General features: G+C 36.6%; 1 protein-coding gene across 1 annotated transcript in view; it reads left to right on the top strand.

The window, feature by feature from the left end:
* Positions 1-574: 574 nt before the first annotated feature.
* LOC122902265 (UDP-glucuronosyltransferase 3A1-like) overlaps positions 575-24,626 on the top strand; it is a 29,707-nt gene continuing 5,655 nt past the window's right edge. The window contains 5 exon segments of the mRNA XM_044241521.1: positions 575-679; positions 2,921-3,020; positions 17,975-18,083; positions 20,243-20,317; positions 20,319-20,763. Of these exon segments, the coding sequence (XP_044097456.1) occupies positions 575-679; positions 2,921-3,020; positions 17,975-18,083; positions 20,243-20,317; positions 20,319-20,763 (834 nt within the window).

Raw genomic sequence — 24,626 nt, forward strand, 5'->3', positions numbered from 1 at the left:
TCTGAACAGTAAGAGTAGGCATTTTCCAATGGGAATCAGCTTCTGGGATCTTGAGATTGGAATATAAGAGATTTTAAGCAGTTGCCTGGGAAATGGGGCATGAGGATGGCAGTGTACAGTCAAAAGAGCCATTAGGAGTGGGAAAATTTGGAAAATGATCCCTAAAATAGAGATTGGTCTGAATCATCTGGAGGTGGAACGACCATGGAAGCAACTTCCTAAGGTCCCTACATTCCTGGTTCAGAGAATCTTCTCTGTGGAGAGTGTGGTGATCAAGGACAGCGAGGGGTTAAAGAGAGCTCACTAACCCCTCCTTCCCACTGCCCCAGGTTAGGGAGGGTGAGGACAGAGTAGCCAGTAGAGCAAGCACCCTGGGAGGAGGAGCAAAGGGTAGTAGCCAGTGAAGGACAGACAGATGGGATCCACCCCTCACCTCTTCGCAATCTGCTGGCTTGTGCGTTTCCTTGGCTGCCACCAACACACGCGTCCCATGCGTGCACTGGTCGCTGTGCCAGGCTCAGGCAGCAGGGCTCTGGGCGTAGGGCTTAGCTCCACAGCTGATATAGGAGTGAACATGGCCAGGTAGAGGATGCTGAGGCTAGCTGGCTTTGTTCTGCCTGGACTCCTGCTCTCAGAGGCTGTGAAAATTCTGACTGTATCCAAATTGGGTGAATGCTTGGCAGGAGAACCAGAGACAGCTGCATCCCAGGCACCTGGGCCAGGGCTCAGGCACAAAACACTATGTGGTTTTCCAGAAAGGACTGTGTCTCAGGCTAGAGGAGGGAGAAGTTGGCATGCCTGTGTGGCAGAGAGCGGTCCCACTGCTGTGCTGGGGAAGTCAGTTCTGGAGAAAACAGCAAGTTTCCTTTCCTCTCTTTCTGTCTGCTCTGGAGGTGATTCCCATTGTGTACTATGCATAGCTGGGGCCAGAATTTAGTTCCAGTGCTGACCTGGAGACCTTGAGCCGGAGCCGCCTATTCCAGGTCACCAGCCAGGACTTTCAGGTGCACACCCTGAAAGTCTGGGGGTGTGCAGTAGAAGCCAGTAGAAAGTGGAAGGTGAGGTCAGTTTCAGGCTCTTGGAAGCCAAGGATGGGAGCTTCTGGGGGAAGCTGTATAAACTGGCAATATGTTATTAATAGGACACCTGGAGAACTGACAGGGCAAAGGAAGGGGCCCTAGGACAATCATGAACTTGGGAGCCCCTCTCTCTTTTCACCCTTGGTGGTGGAAGGTTTTGAAAGACAGAGAAGTAGATCTGTGTGAATTCAGGTTTATTTCCTTTATTTTTTGCCCCCCAAAGGAACAGAAAGTAAACAGGAACATTTATCAGGATAAGGAGGTATCATAGGATGGAGTTTCCCCAAGAAGTTTTTGGATCCATTGTGAAAGGACAGGGGTCTTCCAGGATCAATTTTAGATCCCTGTGAATCTGGGGATCTTAGAACTTTAAGAAACCATTGAGTTCATCTAATTGGGAATCACTTTTTAATTTTCTGACAGGCACCTTGAGGGTTAGGGGAATGAGGGGCTTTTTGCAAGAGCACATCAGACCTCCCTGAAGGACACACTTGGACTTTACACACTGTTTCTTACCTTGAACTTGTCCTCTTCCCCAAACTTTACTTTTACAGTGGGGATTCCTATAAATTAGTATTTTAAAAACCTTGATTTCTTTTTAAAATCTATTTCTTATGATAGTTAAAGCAACAGAAGAAAAAAAAAAAAGAAGAACTTTCTCACCTCTTGATAGTACATGTCCTCCAGACTCTGAGAGGGAGCAGATGTTCTTTGTAGGTGCTGGAAGCCCCGCCTCTGGCCCAGAATGCACTGGGCACACCAAGACCCTCAGGAATGGCTGCCTCTGTAGGATGGCATCTCCCCTATATCCTTTTCTTCCAAGGGTTAAAGGTAAGGCAGAGCAGGCTGTTTGAGGGTTTTTTTTTTTTTCTATAATCCTTGTTACCTCAGGCAAGACAAGTATAGATATAAAAAATTAGAATAGTTTCCACAGATACATACCATTACGATAGTCCTACATCTCTTTCAGGTGACCCCATCATCATGAGATCTTCATCTTCCAAATAACACCCACTTCCCAGTGTGGGAAAATTCTACTCCTTAACCCATAAATTCAAGAAAAATGTTCTGTGATATCACATGGTTTTAGACATTAGTGTGACAGAACCTGTACCTCCGCAGGTGATCACGTTTCTGTTTCCTTAGGATCCCAGGATTTTCTTTGGTTGGGTGATGTCCCCATCTCTCTTGCACAGAGGATCCTGCAGATCCACTCCAAGGACCCATCGTTATCCTGAATGCTTTAATTTGATGTTTAGCAAGATGCAGGCCCCAACTGAAGAACCTCCTGTCAAATATATTTGAATCTGAAGGATTTTGGCTCTGAGAAATGTCTGTAATCCCCTTCTGCTTCCATGGCTCTTGGACTGATATTCATGTTCCCATGTTTCTGGCTTCCATGTTAACATAAATTCCAGAGAGAAGGATTCCAGAAATAGCTCTGATTGTTATTCCCTTAGAAACCCAGACACATAGCACTGTGCCAAAATTTCGACCAAATAGTTACTTCTTTAGGACCCAGTACCTTCATAAAGCCTGCCTAAATTGTAGGATATACTGAGGTTAAGGAACTCCTTCAGGCCTAAACATAGAGAAGCTCATCACACTGACATAGACACCTTGAATTTCAAAAGGGAATCTTTCACATTAAGATTGCTACATGTCAAGATTTTGTTAGAAGGAATGTGGGTATCTGGTTGGAGGCTTATCCAAAAGAAACTCATTTTCTTCTACTGACCATGAGCTCTCTGCTGCCTTACCCTGGGTTTCCCAATCCCCAATATCAATTTCAGACTCTCTGTTCTCACCTTTACAAAAATGAAATTTTGTATTGCTTCTAGGTGGGAAGCCATTATGTACTGGTGGATCGGGTATCTCAGCTTCTTCAGGATCATGGCAATGTCACCATGCTTCTTTATGGAGGAGGTTATTTAATCCCAAGTATTTTTTTTGTAATTATTATACTTCTTTATCCCAGGAAAAGATAGACAATGTCTTTTGTATAGCACTGCTTAGCACAAAATCTTTTTTAATCTAGTCATATTGAAAAGATAGGAAAAAATGTGTGTATGTGTTTTATGTTAAGTGCTGGAAACCTTATTAGGCTGTGTAGACCTTGCCTCCACAATGCCATATCTGCATATTTCATCTCTGTAATTGAGTGTCATTTCATTTTAAGGAAACCTCCATACATTATTATTGATCAGTAAACTCTGAAATTTACCTAAATGGGGCAGCATCTACTCTTTATAAGTCTATTCAGAATGTCTATTTCTTCTTAAATTAACTTTGGTAGTTTATGTCTTTCTAAGAGTTTGTCTATAGCATCTGTTTTCTAATTTATTACATCTAAAATTCATAGAATTCTTTTATAGTCCTTTATATTTCTGTGTGGTCACTAGTAGTGCTCCTTCTTTCATTTTACATTCTAATAATTTGCTTCTTTCTGTCTTATTTGTGAATTTTCTTGATCTTTTCAAAGTACTCGCTTTGGTTTCATTGCTTTCATATTTTTAAATTTTATTGAATATTATTATTTAATTATTTTATATTTAAATATAATCAAATAATTACACTACTATGATTTTAATAATTTTATAATATATTAATCATATATAACATACAATACATAATTTTATAATTTTTGTAATAATATATTTAAATGTAATTTAAATATAATTAAACATATTTAAAATATTATTAATTTCATTAATAAATTAAATTAATAAATTAATCACAATAAATTAGCTAAAATTAAATCAATAAATTATTAATTAAATTAATAATTATTTTTCTCCTTATCTTAATTAATTCTAACATCTGTTTATTTTAGGTTTAGTACACTTTCCCCAGTGTCTTAAGGTGGCAGAATAGGTTATTGATTTGAGAATTTTTTTTGAGAACTTTCTTTTTTAATATAGGCATTTACAGCTTTAAATTTCCAAGTACTGCTTTTGGTGTATTCCCTAAGTTTTGGTATGTTGTATTTTCCGTTTCATTTGTCTCTAAGTATTTTATGATTTCCTTTGGATACATTGCTTAAATAAAAGATGTTTAATTTCCATAATTTATGAATTTTTTGATTTTCCTTCTGTTGATTTCTAACTTCAACTTGTTGCAATCAGAAAAAGTATGTTGTATGATATCTATCTTTTAAAATCTATTGAGATATACTGGTGGCTTAACATATGGTCTCTGCTGGAAAATGTCCGATGTGCCCTTGAGAAGAATGTGTTTGCCATTCTTATTGGGTAAAGTATTCTGAATGTCTTTACTGGATCAATCTGCCTAAGTCTTCTATTTACTTTTTGATCTTCTTTCTTGATATTTTATCCATTATTTAGAGTGGAGTATGAAATCTCCAATGATTATTATAGAACTATTGCTCCTTCAGTTCTGTCAGTTTTTGATCTAGACATTTTGATGATATCTTACTAGGTGCATATATGTTTATAATTGTTATATCATCTTGCTGTATTGAACCTTTTATTAATATACTGTTTTTTCTTGTCTCTTATAATCTTTTTGACTTAAAATCTATTGTATTTGATATTTGGTTATCTGTCTCTGTTTTCTTTTGGTTATTACATGCATGAAATATCTTTTTTCATAATTTCCCTTTCAGTCCATCTGTATATCTAAAGTGAATCTCTTGTAGACAGAATATGGTTGGGTTATGCTTTTCTTTGTGTGTGTGTTTGTGGTGTTTTTATTTTTTCAATGCATTTCATTTTGGAAAAATTTTAGGTTTATAGAAAAGTTGTGAAGGTAGTACAGGAAGTTTCCATACACCCCATACTTTCTTGCCCCTGTTGTTAATCACATATCATTTTTAATTTTTAAAGTGTTATTCTTATTGAACTATAGTGGTACACACCATTACATTAGTTTCAGGTGTGCAACATAGTGGTTTGACAACTGTATATGTTATGCTATGCTCACCACAAGTCTAGCCACCATCTGTCACAATATGAAGATATTACAATTGGATCACCTGTTTTTATCCATTCTGTCATTCTGTCTTTTGACTGGAGAATTTAATTCATGTACATTTAATGTAATTACTGACAAGGAGAGATTTAATTCTGTCTTTTTACTATTTGTTTGCTATATGCTTTATATCTTCTTTGTCCCTCACTTTCTGTATCACTTTCTTTTGTGTTTAGTTTATTCCTTGAAAAACATTAAATTATTTTTTTCATTCTCTTTTGTTTATATTCTACAGCTACTTCATATGTGTGATTACAATGGGGATTTCACTTAACCTTCTAAATCTGTGACACCCAAGTTTTAATTTATACCAGCTTAATAACATTCAAACATGCTGGTCCTGTATACCTTCAACCCCAACCTTTTTCATTAGTTGATGTCATAAAATAACATTTTTATGCATTGTGTGTCCCCCAAAACAATCTGTCATTAATTTAAATGTATTAGTCTCTTAAATTATGTAGAAAATTAATAACAAAAATTTTGGTTATTATTTTTGGTTATGTAATAACCAAAAGAAAACAAAAGCAGATAACCAAATACCAAACACAATAGATTTTAAATCAAAAAAGATTACAAGAGACAAGGAAAAACAGTATATATTAATAAAAGGTTCAATACAGCAATAAGATATAACAATTATAAATATATATGCACCTAGTAAGACATCAATTAAGTTACAAAGTCCAAATAATGGTAGTAGTTTTTAAACTATTTTTTTTAATGTACTAATCTCAAAACATGTAGAAAATAAAAAGGTAGTTACAAGCCATTGTTACAATAACAGTAACTTTTATAATTGTCCATTCATTTACCTTTTTTTTTTTCCCAAGATTTTATTTATTTATTTGACAGACAGAGATCACAAGTAGGCAGAGAGTCAGGCAGAGAGAGAGGAGGAAGCAGGCTCCCTGCTGAACAGAGACCCCAATGTGGGGCTCGATCCCAGGACGCTGGGATCATGACCTGAGCCGAAGGCAGAGGCTTTAACCCACTGAGCCACCCAGGCATCCCTCATTTACCTTTTTAAAGCCTTTATTTCTTCATACACCTTTGGTTACTATCTTGTGTCCTTTCATTTCTCCCTGGAGAACTTCGTTGAGTATTTCTCCCAGGATGGGTCTAGTGGAAACCAATTCCCTTAGTTTGTTTAACTTGGACTGTCTAATTCTCCCCGACTTTTGATGGGCAGTTTTGCTGAATATAAGATTTTTTTGTTGTTGATTTTCTTTTCTTTTAGCATTTAAAAAAAATGATATTGTTTTATTTGAGAAAGGGAGAAGGAGAGACTGTGGGTGAGGGGAGGGGCAGAGGGAGAGGAAGTGGTAGAGACTCTCAAACAGACTCCTCACTGTGCATGGAGCCTGACACAGGTCTCACTTTCACAGCCCTGAGATTGTGACCTTATCTGAAGCTAAGAATTGGAAAATTAACCCACTGAGCCACCTGGGCACACCTTCTTTTAGCATTTTGAATATATTGGGCCACTGCCTTCTGGATTCCAATTTTTTTTTTTTTTTGCCTCCAAAATTTCTGATTAGAAATCTATTGATAATCTCATTGACAAGCACTTGTATATGATGAGTCACTTTTTTCTTGCTGCTTTTAATATTCTCTATTTATCATTCTAAATTTTGATTATGATGTGTCCTGATGTGAGCATCTGAGTTCATTTTCCTTGGAGTTTGTTCCTGAATGCTTATACTCCTATCTTTCATCCATTTGGGTGGTCTTTAGCCATTATTACTTAAAATGTTCTCTCTATCCTCCCTTTCTTTCTCTCTTTTCCTTGTGAGCATCCACAATGCTTATGTTTGTCACTTAGGCCGTGTTCTTTTTTTCAAACTTTTAACTTCCTGTTCTTCACACTTGATCATTTCCATTGTCTTATCTTCAGGTTCATGCATTATTTCTTCCACTTGCTCAAATCTGCCATGACACCCTCTTGTGAAAATTTCGTTTCATTTATTGCACTTTTCAGTTCTAGATTTTGTTTCTGGTTTCTTTTTAGATTTTCTATGCCTTTATTGACATTTCTACTTGGTGTTCACTTTTTCCTTGGCCTTCTCCACATCTTCCTTTAGTTCTCTGAGAAGTTTTAAGGCACTTATTTAAAGTCATCATCTAGTATATCTGCCATTAAGTCTTTCTCAGGGACAGTTTTTGTTGATTTGTTTTTTTCCTCTGAATAAGCCTTAGATTTTTGTTTCTTGGTATGTCTTGTAAATTTTGTTGAAAACTGACCATGTGAATCTGACAATGTGCTATATCTGGAGGTGAGACTCTCCTTCTTTCTTTAGGGTTTGCGGATTTTTGTAGTTAATTTTGTTCATTTTTAAAAATTGTTCTAGGCTGCCTTTGTGGTAAGGATCAATGTGAGGTGTAAACTGGTATTCTTAGGTCTTTTCTGAGCCTTTTCCTGGGTGTGAGTGGACACACTCTTTTTTTTTTTCTTTTTCTATTTTTAAAATAAGATCAATAAACTTTTGGCCAATCTAATCCAAAAGAAAAGAGAGAGGACCCAAATTAATGAAATTATGAATGAAAAGGGAGAGATCATGACTAACACCAAGGACATAGAAACAGTCATCAGAAATTATTATCAAAAGTTATATGCCAATAAGTTGAGCAACCTAGATGAAATGGATGCATTCCTGGAAACCTATAAACTTCCAAAACTGAATCAGGAAGAAATTGACAACCTGAATAAACCAATATATAGTAATGAGATTGAAGCAGTGATCAAAAACCTCCCCCAAAACAAGAGCCCAGGACCTGACAGATTTCCTGGAGAATTCTATCAAACATTCAAAGAAGAAGTACCTATTCTCCTGAAGCTGTTTCAAAAAATAGAAACAGAAGGAAAACTTCCAGACTCTTTTTATGAAGACAGCATTACCCTGATCCCCAAACCAGGCAAAGACCCCACCAAAAGGGAGAATTTGAGACCAATAAACCTGATGAATATGGATGCTAAGATTCTCAACAAGATCCTAGATAATAGGATCCAACAGTACTTTAAAAAGATTATCCACCATACCAGGTGGGATTTATCCATGGGATGCAAGCGTGGTTCAACTTTCACAAATCAATCAATGTGATAGAACAAATCAATAAGAGAAGAGAGAAGAACCACATGGTCCTCTCAATTGATGCAGAAAAAACATTTGACAAGATACAGCATCTGTTCCTAATTAAAACAATTCAAAGTATAGGGGTAGAGGGAACATTCCTCAACTTCATAAAATCTATGTATGAAAAACCCACAGTGAATATCATCCTCAGTGGGGAAAAGCTGACAGGCTTCCCTTTGAGATCAGGAACATGATAAGGATGCCCACTCACCACTGTTTTTCAACATAGTACTAGAAGTCCTAGCAACAGCAATCAGACAACAAAAAAGAAATAAATGTATTCAAATTGGCAATGAAGAAGTCAAACTTTCTGTCTTCACAGATGACATGATACTTTATATGGAAAACCCAAAAAAACTCCACCCCCCAAACTACTGGAACTCATACAGCAATTCAGTAATGTGGCAGGGTACAAAATCAATGTACAGAAATCAGTTGCTTTCTTATACACTAACAATGAAAATACAAAAAGGGGAATTACAGAATCAATTCCATTTGAGCTGTAGGATCTGTAGTTGAGGAACTATAGAACACTCATGGAAAAAATTGAAGAAGACACAAAAATATGGAAGAGCATTCCATGCTCATGGATCAGAAGAATAAACATTGTTAAAATGTCTATACTGCCTAGAGCAATCTATACTTTCAAATCCCAATCAAAATACCACCAGCATTTTTCAAAGAGCTGGAACAAACAATCCTAAAATTTGTATGGAACCAGAAGAGACACCAAATTGCTAAGGAAATGTTGAAAAAGAAAAACAAAACTGGAGGCATCATGTTGCCTGATTTCTAGCATTACTACAAAGCTGTGATCACCAGGACAGCATGGCACTGGCACAAAAACAGACACATAGACCAGTGGAACAGAGCAGAGAGCCCAGATATGGACCAGCAACTCTATGGTCAAATAATCTTTGACAAAGCAGGAAAAAATATACATTGGAAAAAAGACAGTCTCTTCAATAAATGGTGTTGGGAAAATTGGACACCTATGTGTAGAAGAATGAAACTAGACCATTCTCTGACAAGATACACAAGATAAACTCAAAATGGATAAAAGACCTCAACGTGAGGTCTATCAAAATCACTATGAGGAATCTATCAAAATTCTCAAGGAGAACATAGGCAGTAACTTCTTTGACATCGACCACAGCAACTTCTCTCAGGATATGTCATCAAAGGCAAAGGAAACAAAAGCAAAAATGAACTTTTGGAGTGGACACTTCTAATTTTCCTGGTATATGTAGTTGTTTTACAATGCCCCAGTCTTTAATGTTTCCCTCCCAAAAGGAGAAAATGAGAAAAATTAAGGGAAAAGGGGGATATCAGTCTTTTAAGACCCCTTGAAGTCCATTCAGCCAGAGAAGGATGTGGGTGCAACAATAAAGTGTTATGCAAAAATGTTGCCTTTAACTTTTTTGTCTGTACATCTGTGCTCAGAAGCAGCAATCAGCAATCAGAGCTTAGATACTTGATGTTTGAAGAAGGTCATTTTTGCCCACTCAGGCTCTTGAAACCTGCATACAAGCTGCTCTATGAAGACATTTATACAGCTTTCTTCTTAGAGACTGAGGGGTGGTGAATTGGTAGTTGCTACTGTGAAAAGGGCTGAGATTGACTGAAATTATCTGCAATTTACAGTTAAAGACTTCCCCTGGTAGTTGGAAACCATCAATTGACTGCAGAGTTCCCAAATAGTTGTTTCAGACAAATTCTGTCAGTGGAATTTTTGGTCTGGGTCAGGAAATAGATTCCTGGTTCTCCACCATCTTAGCAGAAACCTCCCCACTGTCTTTTGACCTATTCTCTCTTTTCACATAGTTGAATTTGTACATGAATATATACATACAGGAAAGCTCCTTATGTTCTTATGCTGGAAATGGAACCGTAATAGGTGTTTGACAGTGCCAGGGATGGAAAGACCATGAACTAACAAATAATTCTTTGCAGGAATTCAACTGAGGTGTGCTTGTGGCTTGTGCTTTGTGTAGGGCAGCAGTACATCCCTCTTGTGAGCTCCTGTGTGAATATTTGTGTCCTGAATGACTGTGGTCAATGAATATCTCAAAAGGAGGTTGTTCTCAATGCAATATTTTTCATGTGTTTCTGGAGAAAGTTGAATGTGGTTAAGATCTTGCCAGCTAAGCTTATGAGCAGTTCTGTTGAGGTAGTCCATGACAAGCTAGTTACAGATGATTTGTATCCGGCCAAGATGAGGTGAGGAGACACTGCAGCTGAGACCTTGCTGAATAGGAATTGAACAGAAGATGCTGCCAAATCTATGCATGTAAGGTATCTATTAGTACTTAGATAAGTCAGCAATTTCAGTAATCTTGGAAATGGAAGCCCTAATATGATGACATTGGCAGTCAAGTTATAGCAGTCCACTGAGAGGCACTATTCATTCAGGTTTAAGAATAGTCTAAATTAGGCTATTAAATGGAGAACCAATGGGGAAATCACTTCTTTTTTAATAAACACTTTTTTGTTAATTAACACTTTTTAATGGGATTTAATCCTCGAAGACACTCAAGATATATTTGATAGTATTAACAGTTTTAATATATTTGGCAGATCCAATGAGTTATTTTTTTTGTCATGCTGTTAGTGCTAAAACCTTAATTTTATTTTATGACTTGTTACATAAGAGCAACAATAGCTGCTATAAATAACTTAACCAATGGGTCTTATGACTATGAGATATTTAATCCCAGTAGTTAAGACAGGGCATGTACAATTGTCTTCTAATATTTTGTAACTCCCAAGAGAACAGATATACTTCAATAAATTTGGTGAGCTCTCATATCTGTTTTTTTCCCCAAGTATTAACCAAGATGATTCAAGTTTGTCTTTGGTGCATCTTTTTTTTTTTTCTCTCAATTTATTTATTTTCAGAAAAACAGTATTCATTATTTTTTCACCACACCCAGTGCTCCATTCAAGCTGTGCCCTCTATAATACCCACCACCTGGCACCCCAACCTCCCACCCCCCTGACACTTCAAACCCCTCAGATTGTTTTTCAGGGTCCATAGTCTCTCATGGTTCACCTCCCCTTCCAATTTACCCAAATTCCCTACTCCTCTCTAACGCCCCTTGTCCTCCATGCTATTTGTTATGCTCCACAAATAAGTGAAACCATATGATAATTGACTCTCTCTGCTTGACTTATTTCACTCAGCATAATCTCTTCCAGTCCCGTCCATGTTGCTACAAAAGTTGGGTATTCATCCTTTCTGATGGAGGCATAATACTCCATAGTGTATATATACACTATCACTTTTTTTTAAAATTTATTTTTTATTTTCAGCATACCAGTATTCATTATTTTTGCACCACACCCAGTGCTCCATGCAATCCGTGTCCTCTCCAATACCCACCACCTGGTACCCTGACCTCCCACACCCTGTCCCTTCAAAACCCTCAGATCGTTTTTCAGAGTCCATAGTCTCTCATGGTTCACCTCCCCTTTCAATTTCCCTCAACTCCCTTCTCCTCTCTAACTCCCCATGTCCTCCATGCTATTTGTTATCCTCCACAAATAAGTAAAACCATATGATAATTTACTGTGTCTGCTTGACTTATTTCACTCAGCATAATCTCTTCCAGTCCCGTCCATGTTGCTACAAAAGTTGGGTATTCGTCCTTTCTGATGGAGGCATAATACTCCATAGTGTATATGGATCACATCTTCCTTATCCATTCGTCTTTTGAAGGGCATCTTGGTTCTTTCCACAATTTGGCGACTGTGGCCATTGCTGCTATAAACATTGGGGTACAGATGGCCCTTCTTTTCACTACATCTGTATCTTTGGGGTAAATACCTAGGAGTGCAATGGCAGGATCATAGGGAAGTTCTATTTTTAATTTCTTGAGGAATCTCCACACTGTTCTCCAAAGAGGCTGCACCAACTTGCATTCCCACCAACAGTGTAAAAGGGTTCCCCTTTCTCCACATCCTCTCCAACACATGTTGTTTCCTGTCTTGAAAATTTTGGCCATCCTAACTGGTGTATGGTGATATCTCAATGTGGTTTTAATTTGAATCTCCCTGAGGGCTAATGATGATGAACATTTTTTCATGTGTCTGATAGCATTTGTATGTCTTTATTAGAGAAGTGTCTGTCCACATCTTCTGCCCATTTTTTGATAGGATTGTCTGTTTTGTGTGTGTTGAGTTTGAGGAGTTCATTATAGATCCTGGATATTAACCTTTTGTCTGTACTGTCATTTGCAAATATCTTCTCCCATTCCGTGGGTTGCCTTTTTGTTTTCTTGACTGTTTCCTTGGCTGTGCAGAAGCTTTTGATTTTGATGAAGTCCCAAAAGTTCATCTTCACTTTTGTTTCCTTTGCCTTTGGAGATATATCTTGAAAGAAGTTGCTGTGGCTGATATCGAAGATATGTTCTCCTCTAGAATTCTGATGGATTCCTGTCTCACGTTGAGGTCTTTTATCCATTTTGAGTTTATCTTTGTGTATGGTGTAAGAGAATGGTCGAGTTTCATTCTTCTACATATAGCTGCCCAGCTTTCCTAGCACCATTTATTGAAGAGACTGTCTTCTTTCCACTGTATATTTTTTCCTGTTTTGTCAAAATTTAATTGACCATAGAGTTGAGGGTCCATATCTGGGCTCTCTACTCTGTTCCACTGGTCTATGTGTCTGTTTTTATGCCAGTAACATGCTGTCTTGGTGATCACAGCTATGTAGTAAAGCTTGAAATCAGGTAACGTGATGCCCCCCATTTTATTTTTGTTTTTCAACATTTCCTTAGCGATTCAGGGTCTCTTCTGATTCCGTACAAGTTTTAGGGTTATTTGCTCCAGCTCTTTAAAGAATACCAGTGGAATTTTGATCAGAATAGCATTAAAAGTATAGATTGCTCTAGGTAGTATAGACATTTTAATAATGTTTATTCTTCCAATCAATGAGCATGGAATGGTCTTCCATCTTTTTGTGTCTTCTTCAATTTCTTTCATGAGTGTTCTGTAGTTCCTTGAGTACAGATCCTTTACCTCTTTGGTTAGGTTTATTCCCAGGTATCTTATGGTTCTTGGTGCTATAGTAAATGGAATCGATTCTCTAATTTCCCTTTCTGTATTTTCATTGTTAGTGTATAAGAAAGCCACTGATTTCTGTACATTGACTTTGTATCCTGTCACGTTGCTGAATTGTATGAGTTCTAGTAGTTTGGGGATGGAGTCTTTTGGGTTTTCCATATAAAGAATCATGTCATCTGTAAAGAGAGAGAGTTTGACTTCTTCATTACCAATTTGGATACCTTTTATTTCTCTTTGTTGTCTGATTGCTGTTGCTAGGACTTCTAATACTATTTTGAACAAGAATGGTGAAAGTGGGCATCCTTGTTGTGTTCCTGATCTCAACGAGAAGGACGCAAGCTTTTTCCCATTGAGGATGATATTTGCTGTGGGTCTTTCATAGATAGATTTGATGAAGTTCAGGAATGTTCCCTCTATCCCTATACGTTGAAGCATTTTAATCAGGAACGGATGCTGGATTTTGTCAAATGCTTTTTCTGCATCAATTGAGAGGACCATGTGGTTCTTCTCTCTTCTCTTATTAATTTTTTGTATCACATTGAGTGATTTGCAAATGTTGAACCATCCTTGTAGCCCAGGGATGAATCCCACCTGGTCATGGTGGATAATCTTTTTAATTAATGTGCTGTTGGATCCTGTTTGCTAGTATCTTGTTGAGAATCCTAGCATCCATATTCATCAGTGATATTGGTCTGAAATTCTCCTTTTTGGTAGGGTCTTTGCCTGGTTTGGGGATCAGGGTAATGCTGGCTTCATAGAAAGAGTCAGGAAGTTTTCCTTCTGCTTCAATTTTTTGAAACAGCTTCAGGAGAATAGGTGTTATTTCTTCTTTGAAAGTTTGGTAGAATTCCCCAGGGAATCCGTCAGGTCCTGGGCTCTTGTTTTTTGGGAGGTTTTTGATCACCACTTCAATCTTGTTACTAGATATCGGTCTATTCAAGTTGTCAATTTCTTCCTGGTTCAATTTTGGGAATTTATAGTTTTCCAGGAATGCATCTATTTCATCTAGGTTGCTTAGCTTATTGGCATATAACTGTTGATAATAACTTCTGATGATTGTTTCTACTTCCTTGGTGTTCGTTGTGATCTCTCCCTTTTTATTCATAATTTTATGTATTTGAGCTTTCTCTCTTTTCTTTTGGATTAGTGACACCAATGGTTTATCAATCTTATTGATTCTTTCAAATACACCTGTGTTTTCCTTTTGCATTTCTATTTTTAAAATTTCTTTTTTTTTAATTTTAGTTTAGTTTCGTCTAGTTTATTCCTTTTTTAATTTTTTATTTTCTAATATTCATATAGAGTTAAACTTCAAGGTAATCCCTTTTCCCCAATGATTGCCACCCCTATAGGTAAACCAATTCCTAATCCCCCCTTATCTTAGGAAAGTTGAGTACTTTAACAAAGATATCAAGATACATCCAGGAAGAATCAAAACAAACTTCCTCACCCACACTGAGAATTTACAACCACTCTCCCACCTTTTTTTCCCACCAGTATTTCTGTGTTTTTGTGTTTGTCCTGATAGTATATAAATCTTACACTCGGGGTTTTTTTTGACGAAGTTCTTCCTTTATTTGCATATATATATATATGCATATATATATGCAGAAATATATATATATGCAGAAATATATATATATTATTTTTCTCTCTTGTCATATACTTTTATCAGTCTTTTTGTTTGTCTGTGTCTCTTTGTATACTTCATAAATCTTACCTTGGGGCCCATTTGGGCTGAACCTTCTCTTTTATCTCACCTTTCTTTCCTGTCTCTCTCCCTCTCTTTTTTCTTTTCCTTTTCTTTTTCCTCTCATTTGGGTGGGCAACCCTGATTGCTCAGAAGCATTCGAGGGTGCACCTGGACAGCACCACAGTCGATACACCCAGCTACACCCATTCAGCCATCTCTCACCAAAATGACTAGGAGGAGGAATGCCCAACAGAAGAAAAATACAGAGGATGGACCTTCTGCAACAGAGCTAATGGTTATCAACATAGACAATATGTCAGAAAGAGAATTCAGGCTAGCAATTATCCAAGCAATAGCTAGGTTGGAGAAATCCATGGGTGACCAAACGGAATTGATTAGGGGCGAACTGAAAACGACCAGAGATCATGTTTTCAATATTAGGGAAGAGCTGAAAGCTACCAGGGATGAGCTTCACAATGCTCTCAATGAGTTCCAATCTAATCTAAATTCTCTCAACGCTAGAGTAACTGAGACAGAAGACAGAATTAGTGATCTGGAGGACAAACAGATAGAGAGAAAGGATCAGGAGGAAGCCTGGAACAACCAGCTTAGAATCCACAAAAACAGAATCAGGGAAATAAATGATGCCATGAAACGTTCTAATGTCAGAATTATTGGAATCCCTGAAGGGGAGGAGAAAGAAAGAAGTCCAGAAGATATAGTGGAACAAGTTCTTCATGAAAATTTTCCAAATCTCGTGAATGGAACCAGCATTCATGTACTAGGGGCTGAAAGGTTTCCCCCCAAGGTTACAGATTCTCGAAAGTCCTTGAGACACCTAATAGTAAGAATGAAGAATTATAATTGTAGAAGGAACCCCTTGAAAGCAGCTAGGACAAAGAAGATCCTTACGTACAGAGGAAAGCCCATCAGAATAACGTCAGACCTGTCCACAGAGACCTGGCAAGCCAGAAAGGGCTGGCAAGATATATTCAGGGCACTGAATGAGAAGAACATGCAGCCAAGAATACTTTATCCACAAAGACTGACATTCAAAATGGATGGAGAGATAAAGAGTTTCCAGGACCAGCAAGGCTTAAAAGACTAGGCAACCACCAAGCTGATACTGCAGGAAATATTAAGGTAGCTTCTTTAAAGGAGGAAAAAGCCCAAGAATAGCATTGAACAGAAATATAGAGACAATCTACAGAAGGAAAGACTTCAAAGGTAACACGATGTCAATAAAAACGTATCTATCAATAATCACCTTCAATGTGAATGGCCTAAATGTGCCCATAAAACAGCACTGGGTTGCAGACTGGATAAAACAACAGGACCCATCCATATGTTGTCTACAAGAGACCCATTTTGAACCTAAAGATCCACCCAGACTGAAAGTGAAGCGATGGAAAAGCATCTTTCATGCCAATGGGCCTCAAAAGAAGGCTGGGGTAGTGATTCTCATATCAGACAAATTAGATTTTAAACTAAAGATTGTAGTCAGAGATCCAGAAGAACACTACATCATTCTTAAAGGGACTATCCACCAAGATGATCTAACAATTGTAAATATCTATGCCCCTAATATGGAAGCAGCCAATTACATAGGAAAACTGTTAATCAAGATAAAGAGTCATATTGATATGAATACACTAATCGTTGGAGATCTTAACATGCCTCTCTCAGAAATAGACAGATCATCGAAGCAGAAAATCAATAAAGAAACAAGAGCATTGAATGACACATTGGACCAGATGAACCTCATAGATATATACAGAACATTCCACCCTAAAACAACAGAATACTCATTCTTCTCAAGTGCACATGGAACCTTCTCAAGAATAGACCACATAGGGCGCCTGGGTGGCTCAGTTGGTTGGACGACTGCTTTCGGCTCAGGTCATGATCCTGGAGTCCTGGGATCGAGTCCTGCATCAGGCTCCCAGCTCCATGGGGAGTCTGCTTCTTCCTCTGACCTTCTCCTTGCTCATACTCTCTCTCTCTCTCACTCTCTCTCTCTCTCAAGTAAATAAATAAAATCTTTAAAAAAAAAAAAAGAATAGACCACATACTGGGTCACAAATCAGGACTCAACCGATACCAAAAGACCGAGATTATTCCCTGCATATTCTCAGATCACAATGCTTTGAAACTGGAGCTCAACCACAAGGAAAAGTTCAGAAGGAACTCAAACACCTGGAAGCTAAAGACCACCTTGCTTAAGAATGCTTGGATCAACCAGGAGATCAAGGAAGAACTGAAACAATTCATGGAAACCAATGACAATGAAGACACTTCGATCCAAAACCTATGGGATACAGCAAAGGTGGTCCTAAGGGAGAAATACATAGCCATCCAAGCCTCCCTCAAAAAAATTGAAAAATCCAGAACACAGCAGCTGTCTCTACACCTTAAAGGACTGGAGAATCAACAACAAATCAAACCAACTCCACACATAAGAAGGGAAATAATCAAGACTAGAGCTGAGATCGATGAGGTAGAAACCAGAGATACAGTAGAATGTATCAATGAAACTAGAAGCTGGTTTTTTGAAAGAATATATCACTTTTAATTTTAATTAAAATGATTTATTTTTATAGATGGAAATGCCTGGGAAGCTGGGATACAATATGTACCTAGATATGACGTTTACCATTCACTATATGTACACTCTGGACCAATTATCTGGTACTCTTTTCTCACCTATAAAATGGTGACTAGTTACACCTTTAAGTGCAAACTTTAAACAGAAACTTCTCTTACTTTAAAATGAGTAAAAGTGACTGTATCATTGTATGGTTCTCAATAAAATTTAGCAGGTTGCATGATTGAAGAAATGAGAAAGCGAAAAACCAAACCAAACCAAAGTTCAAAAAGCAAACATTTGAATATATATACAATCCTTGGAGTAAACAAACATGATATCATCATGTCATTGTTAATAAGGGTTGTATGGTATCATTAAACATTTTCTTATTGGTGTTTTATTTTTATTTTTAATTATTTTTTTTTAGAAAAGAGAAACATTTCGTACAAAGTTATCAGTTGGCTTCCATCTGAAGATCATAGAAAAGAATTTAAGAAACTTTTTGATTTCTTTGTGACAGAAGCTTTGCGTGGCAGGTAATTTCTTTTATTCTCTGAATGAAACACTTGCCACTTTAGTGATAGAAATGAATGGTTGCATGCATGGATACTTGCATGTATAGACGGATGAATGCATAGATGGGGAGATCAATGATGGTGGCAGTGGATGGATGGAGTAGATGAGTTTTGCACTGCCAATCATTCAGTCTTTGTACTGTTGCTATTCCACTGCAAACATATGTATTTCCATATAGTATGGGAAATACAAACATGTATGTATTTCCATATAGTGAGGATTCCTTCTGGATCTTCCAGGCAACATTTCACCTGGATATTTGTTTCCATACTCTACAACAAAGAAGGTGGTTTAGACAACTTAAATTTCTCATTGTTGCTAGGCAAGTGAGACCCACCATGTAATACTTATTTATCCTCCCTTACCCTCACATAAATTCAAGAATAGAAAAATGCTTATGAATATTGTTTTTTTAAAAAGATTTCTTTATGTATTTGACCGAGAGAGAGAAAGAGGGAGAGAGAGAGATTATAAGTAGGCAGAGAAGCAGGTGGGGGTGGGGAGCAGGCTCTCAGCTGAGTAGAGAACCTGATGTGGGACTCGATTCCAGGACCCTGAGATCATGACCAAAGCCAAAGGCAGAGGCTTAACCCACTGAGCCACCCAGGCACCCCTGAATATTGTTTTTTTAATACTTTGAACCACTATCTTTTAAACTCATTTGTAAAACAAAATATCTTGGTGATACAAAGTGAGTGAGTAACCTGAGAGATGTTTTCATTACCTGAGAAATATAGAAAGTTGTCACTTATCATGTTATAGGGAAAAGGCATAAGTCCATTCCTGCTGGGTTAATACAGTGGCCTCATCTCTATTTCCCTTCTTTCCATAGAAATTTTACTTGCTACAAGGTGATTCTAAAATCTGCCTTTTTCCATAAATCCCTTTTCCTTAGTCAGACTAGAAGACCAAATTCTCTCATCTATAAGAGATCTGATCTAAAGTTCTCATTTGAAACTTTGTCTATTTCATCTTGTGTTGTTACTCACATATTTAAAAATTATATGTCTTGTCTCTTGTCCCTCACTGTATTATTGTAGAGACAAGTTTTGCACACATGTTAGATATGGTATAATATGTGAAGCACAGCAGTTTTCTATATTTCTTAAGTGGAGTAACTTAATTTCCAATATGATTAATGCTCTACTTTTGAAGAATTTGTACTTCATATTTTGAATTTTCAACAATATTAACCAATATTTCTTTATATAAAATCTTTTATAATGTAATAGAGAATAATTTCAACTAATCATCCATTGTCACATGAAGGTGATTTTAAATCCCATGTATATCTGTATATTGCTAATAAGCTCTCACCTATGGGGGCTGGTAGGGTAGAATGTGCACAGGTTACAGGTTTGCTGGGCCTTGGTTCTCTCAGTCCTTCATTCAACTAGGAGGCCCATGGGTCTCCAAAGCACCTGGTCTGTAACCTCTCATCAAGTATATTCTCATCTATCACCCATATGCTGTATAAAAAAAGTTCATATTCCTTGTAGACACTGATGGAAAAACATAGAGAGAATAATTCCTGGAATGGTGCTATAGACAAGAGTCTTAACAGACAGTGGTAAAATTTTAGCATGAACTTTTGTGAATACTCCAGCTGGCATGAAATGGAAGGATAATAATTAGCTTCAAATAGGCTTTTATTTTTGTTTGTTTAAAAATGTTAATCTTTTTAGGTAGGAAGAGATAGATTAGAACAAATGAAACAAATTAACTTCAACAGAACATCACAGAATGCATCAACTAGACGTGGGACTCTGATCTACTAGTGACAGAGAATATTTTCAATGTAGAATGACCTTAAAAAGAACTAATTAAACCCAAACAAAAAGACGAACTAGAAAGACCATGAATTAACTTTACTAGTGCATACATATGGATTGGCCAGAGAAAGGGGAGGGGAGGAAGTGAGAACATTTTAGGAAACAGAAACACCCAGAACAGAATGATGAGAGCAGAGTATTCACTAGATACTGGTAAATTATGTGGGCTGATGCCAGATATGATCTTACTTACCCAGGATATTTTCTTTGAGCCAAAGATTCTCCTAAGCTTTATGAAATTACAGCTCCAATGAATATTTGCCATTAATTTTTTTTTTTTTTTACAGGGAAACACCTGACAAATTTTTCAAGTTAATGGAACAAATGGGAATCCGATGTAGTGATTTGCTCAAGAGAGGTGATATTGAAAAATGAGAACTTTGACCTGATATTCGTTGAAGCATTTGACTTCTGTTCTTTCCTGGTTGCTGAGAAGCTTGGGAAGCCATTTGTGGCAATTCTTCCCACCCAGTTTAGCCCTTTGGACCTTGGGCTACCAAGCCCTGTGTCTTATGTTCCAGTATTCCATTCCTTGCTAACTGACCACATGGACTTCTGGGGCAGACTGAAGAATTTGTTGAGGTTCTTTGTGTTTTCCATGAAGCAATGGCAAGTCCAGTCTATATTTGACAACACCATCAAGGAACATTTTCCAGAAGGTTCAAGGCCAGTTCTGTCTCATCTTCTAAGGAAAGCAGAGCTGTGGTTTGTTAACTCTGACTTTGCCCTTGAGTTTGCTCGGCCTCTACTTCCCAACACTGTGTATGTTGGAGGCTTAATGGCGAGACCTGTTAAACCAGTACCACAAGTAAGTGAAACCTTAGCTCTCAATATGGACTTCATGGAGAGCTCTTCGGTGCAGAACTGGTGTCTCCCCTGTCAGTAGGAACTGGGAGTGATGTAGTGTGAGAATGACAACAATGAAGATATATATTTTTATTTTATTTTATATTTTACTATAAATACATATTTATTTTTATTTTTTTCTAGTCTAATTTTTGTATTTGATTCTATTTCAAATTTGATTTTATTGTGGTAAAAGCACTTAATATGAGTTCTACACCCTTATCAAATTTTTAAAAGTACAAAACATAATTATTTACTATAGGGATCATGTGTACCTCACATCTGTAAGATATTATTCATCTTGCTTACCTGAAACTCTTCCTCCATGGAATAACAACTACCCTTTTCCCTCTCCCACCCTTAGAAACCAACTCCTACTTTTGATTCTAAAATGTGACTATATTTGATGCTTTCTATAAGTTAATTCATGCAGTATTTGCTCTTCTGGCTTATGCCACTTAGCATATTTTCCCTAAGATTCATTTTCTCATATTGGAAAATTTCCTCCTTGAAGGGTAAGCAGTAAGTAGTATTCCATTATATATATACATATTATATATGTGTATATATATATATCACAGTTTCTTTACCCAGTCATCTTTTGAATGTATATTCTGTTTGTTACCATGTCTAGGCTATTGTGAATAATGCATCAATAAAAATGGGAATGCAGATATCTCTTTGATATCTTTATTTTCATTCTCTTGGGTATAGAAAGACAATCAGATTGCTCCATCATATGGTGTTTCTATTTTTAATTTTGGGGGGGAATTTCCATACTGTTTTCCATAGTGCCTTCACCATTTTTCATTCCTAACAACAGTATATGACAGTTGTTTTTTTCTCCATATCCTCAACACATGTCTTCTGTTTTTTATTAAAACCATACAAAGAGGTGTGAATTCATATCTCACTGTGGCATTGATTTGTATTTCCCTGATGACTAGTGTTGATGAGCATTTTTTCATATATCTGTTTGCCATTTGCATGTTGTCTTTTGACGCGTGTCTATTTCAGTCCTTAGCCTATTTATTATGGGGTTATAAGATTTTTAAAATTTTTTGCTATGGAGTTGTAGGCCTTTCCCATTCATTTTAGAGATTAATCTCTTATCAGGAATAGTTTGTAGGTATTTTCTATTCTGTAGGTTGTCTGTTACTCTGTTGATTTTTTTCTTTTACTATGCAGAAGCTTTTTAGTTTAGTTTAATGTAGTCCTAGTTGGTTTTACGGTTGTTGTTTTTTCTGGTGTTTGTTCATTTTGAATTTGATATTTCATTTTCTTTTGCATTGTGTTATATCATTGAAATCATTGTTAAGACCAATGCCATGAAAGTTTTCCCCTATGTTTTCTTCTAAGAGCTTTGTAGTTTCATGTCTTACATTTAAATCTTTAATCCATTTTGAGTTGAGTTTTTTGTATGGTGTAAGGTGAGGGTCGATTTTATTCTTATTCTTGTGAATATCCAATGCTGGGGGTAGGGATTCTGATCAGACGGTGTTTTCAAAGCTATTTGCTGTATTCAGTGAGACTGGTTACACATTTGCCTGGGGTAGAGTTCATCTTCAGTTCTTTAAATATATGTATTTTTAATATTTCTTTTGGGGGGTGAGAGCATGGAGCTTCTTATTCTGATGTCATGCTCTACTCTTTTCAATTTTAAGTAATATATTTATATTAATTTTATAATTATCAAAAGTCAGCAAAGCTGATTTTAAATGGTCTCTTGGCTGGTAGATCTTTGGTGTAGTGTTGGATGGAGTCAAAATAGATAGGACAGAGAGAGTAAAGACTGTGAGCTGGGGACAACCAAACAATGCAGAGGAAGAAGAAATGAATGTTTTGAAGAATCGACAAAAGTGTATTAACACTCATTTTTAGAGGATTAAATCAGAACTTCTTAAGAATAATCTAGAGGTGGTTATATACTAATTAATATCACACAAAACAGACTATGTCATACCTTTGCAGGAGATAAGGATATTTTATAAAATAACAAAATCACTCAATGTAATACAACATGCCATTAGAATGAAGGGAAGAGAAAAAATCATGTCAAGAGGTGCAGAAAAGATTTTTGACAAAACTAACTCCTTTTCATGATAAAAATACTCACAGAGCTAGGGGTAGAAAGGTACTTCTTGAACATGATAAAAAGTCTAGGGGACCCTATCTGCATAACATTCATTATGATAAACTGCAATTGTGCTGCTTAAGATCAGTGGTCTGAGATGCCCTCCCATCACTGCTATTCAAATATGCCCTTGACAGAGCAAGTAGACAAGAAAAGGAGAAGAAAGGCACTCAAATTGGACAATGTAGAAATAGTTTGATTTTCATATGATGTAATTCTCTTTGGAGAAAATCCCAAAGAATTCATACCCCAGAAAGAAACTACTGGATGTAATAAATGAATCCAGCAAAGTTGCATGGGAAAATATCAATGTGCAATTATGAGTTGTGTTTCCATACAGCAGCTATGAGCAATCTGTAAATGAAATTAAGTAAACTATTCCATTTACAACAGGATCCAATTAAACTGAGGAGTTGAAAGACATGTACACAGACACCACAAATTTGCTGAAAGAAATTCTGGGAGACCTAAATAAATAGAAGGACATCTCCAGACCATAGATTGTGATACTTAATGTTGTTAAGAGAACACTACTACTCAAAGTGATCTACAGATTGGATCTAATCCTTATCAATGGCTCAATGGCCTCTTCTTTTTATAGAAATGAAAAAGCCAATTTTCAAATTCATATGTTAACGTTAAGAGACCCTGAATTGCCAAAAGAACATGAAAAAGAACATAGTTCAATGACTCATACATCTGTGACCAATTCATTTTTGACAAGGGTGCCAAAACCATTCAAAGAAGGAAAGAATAGTCTCTTTAGCAAATAATGTTGATCCTACTGGATTTTCACATGGAAGAGAATGTATTTCAGGCTTCCTCAGACCACATACTGAAATTAACTCAAAATGGATCAATGGCCTAAATAAAGAATTAAGAGCCGAAAAATCTCAGAAGAAAGGAAAGGCGTAAATCTGCATGGACTTATATTTGGTAATGAATTTGTAGATGTGACATGGAAAGCATGAGTAACAATGGAAAAAATAGATAAATAGGACTTCATCAGGATTAAAACCTGCTCTGTATCAAAGGGCATTATATAGAAAATGAAAGGAAAGATAAGAATGTCCTCTTACAAGCTCCTCTTTGCCTCATACTGGAGGTCTTAGGTAAATAATAGAAAAAGGAATAATAAGCATATAGATTAGGAAGGGATCAATAAAACTGCTTTTGTTCACAGATGACATGATGGTCCAATACAAAAAGTGGAAAAAGAAAAGACATAAAAATTCCTGTAACCTTAGTAAGCAATTAGTGCAATGTCACAAGATACAAGTTTAATGTATAAAAACAGTCTTACATATAAACAATTCACAGAAGAATGAGAAATTAAAAACACTATACCATTTATGTTAGCATCACCAAAATTGTGACTTTGGGAATAAACCTAAAAAAAATATGTACAAAATCCATATATGGAAAACTACAAAGTTCTAATGAAGGAAATCAAAGACCTAAGTAAGTGGAGAGAAAGTCCATGTTCATAGATAGGAAGAGTCAATATTTTCAAGTATTTAGTTCTCTCTAAATTGATCAATACATTCAATGCAATCACAATAAAAATCTCACCAACTTATTTTGTAGATAATAATGCAATGATACTAAAATTATCATGGAGAACCCAAATCCTTAAGCGCCAACCCAATATTGAAGATGAAGAACAAAGTTGGAGGGCTGACATTACCAAC

The sequence above is a fragment of the Neovison vison genome, chromosome 1 (assembly GCF_020171115.1).
Source record: "Neovison vison isolate M4711 chromosome 1, ASM_NN_V1, whole genome shotgun sequence".
NCBI classification, from domain to species: domain Eukaryota; kingdom Metazoa; phylum Chordata; class Mammalia; order Carnivora; family Mustelidae; genus Neogale; species Neogale vison.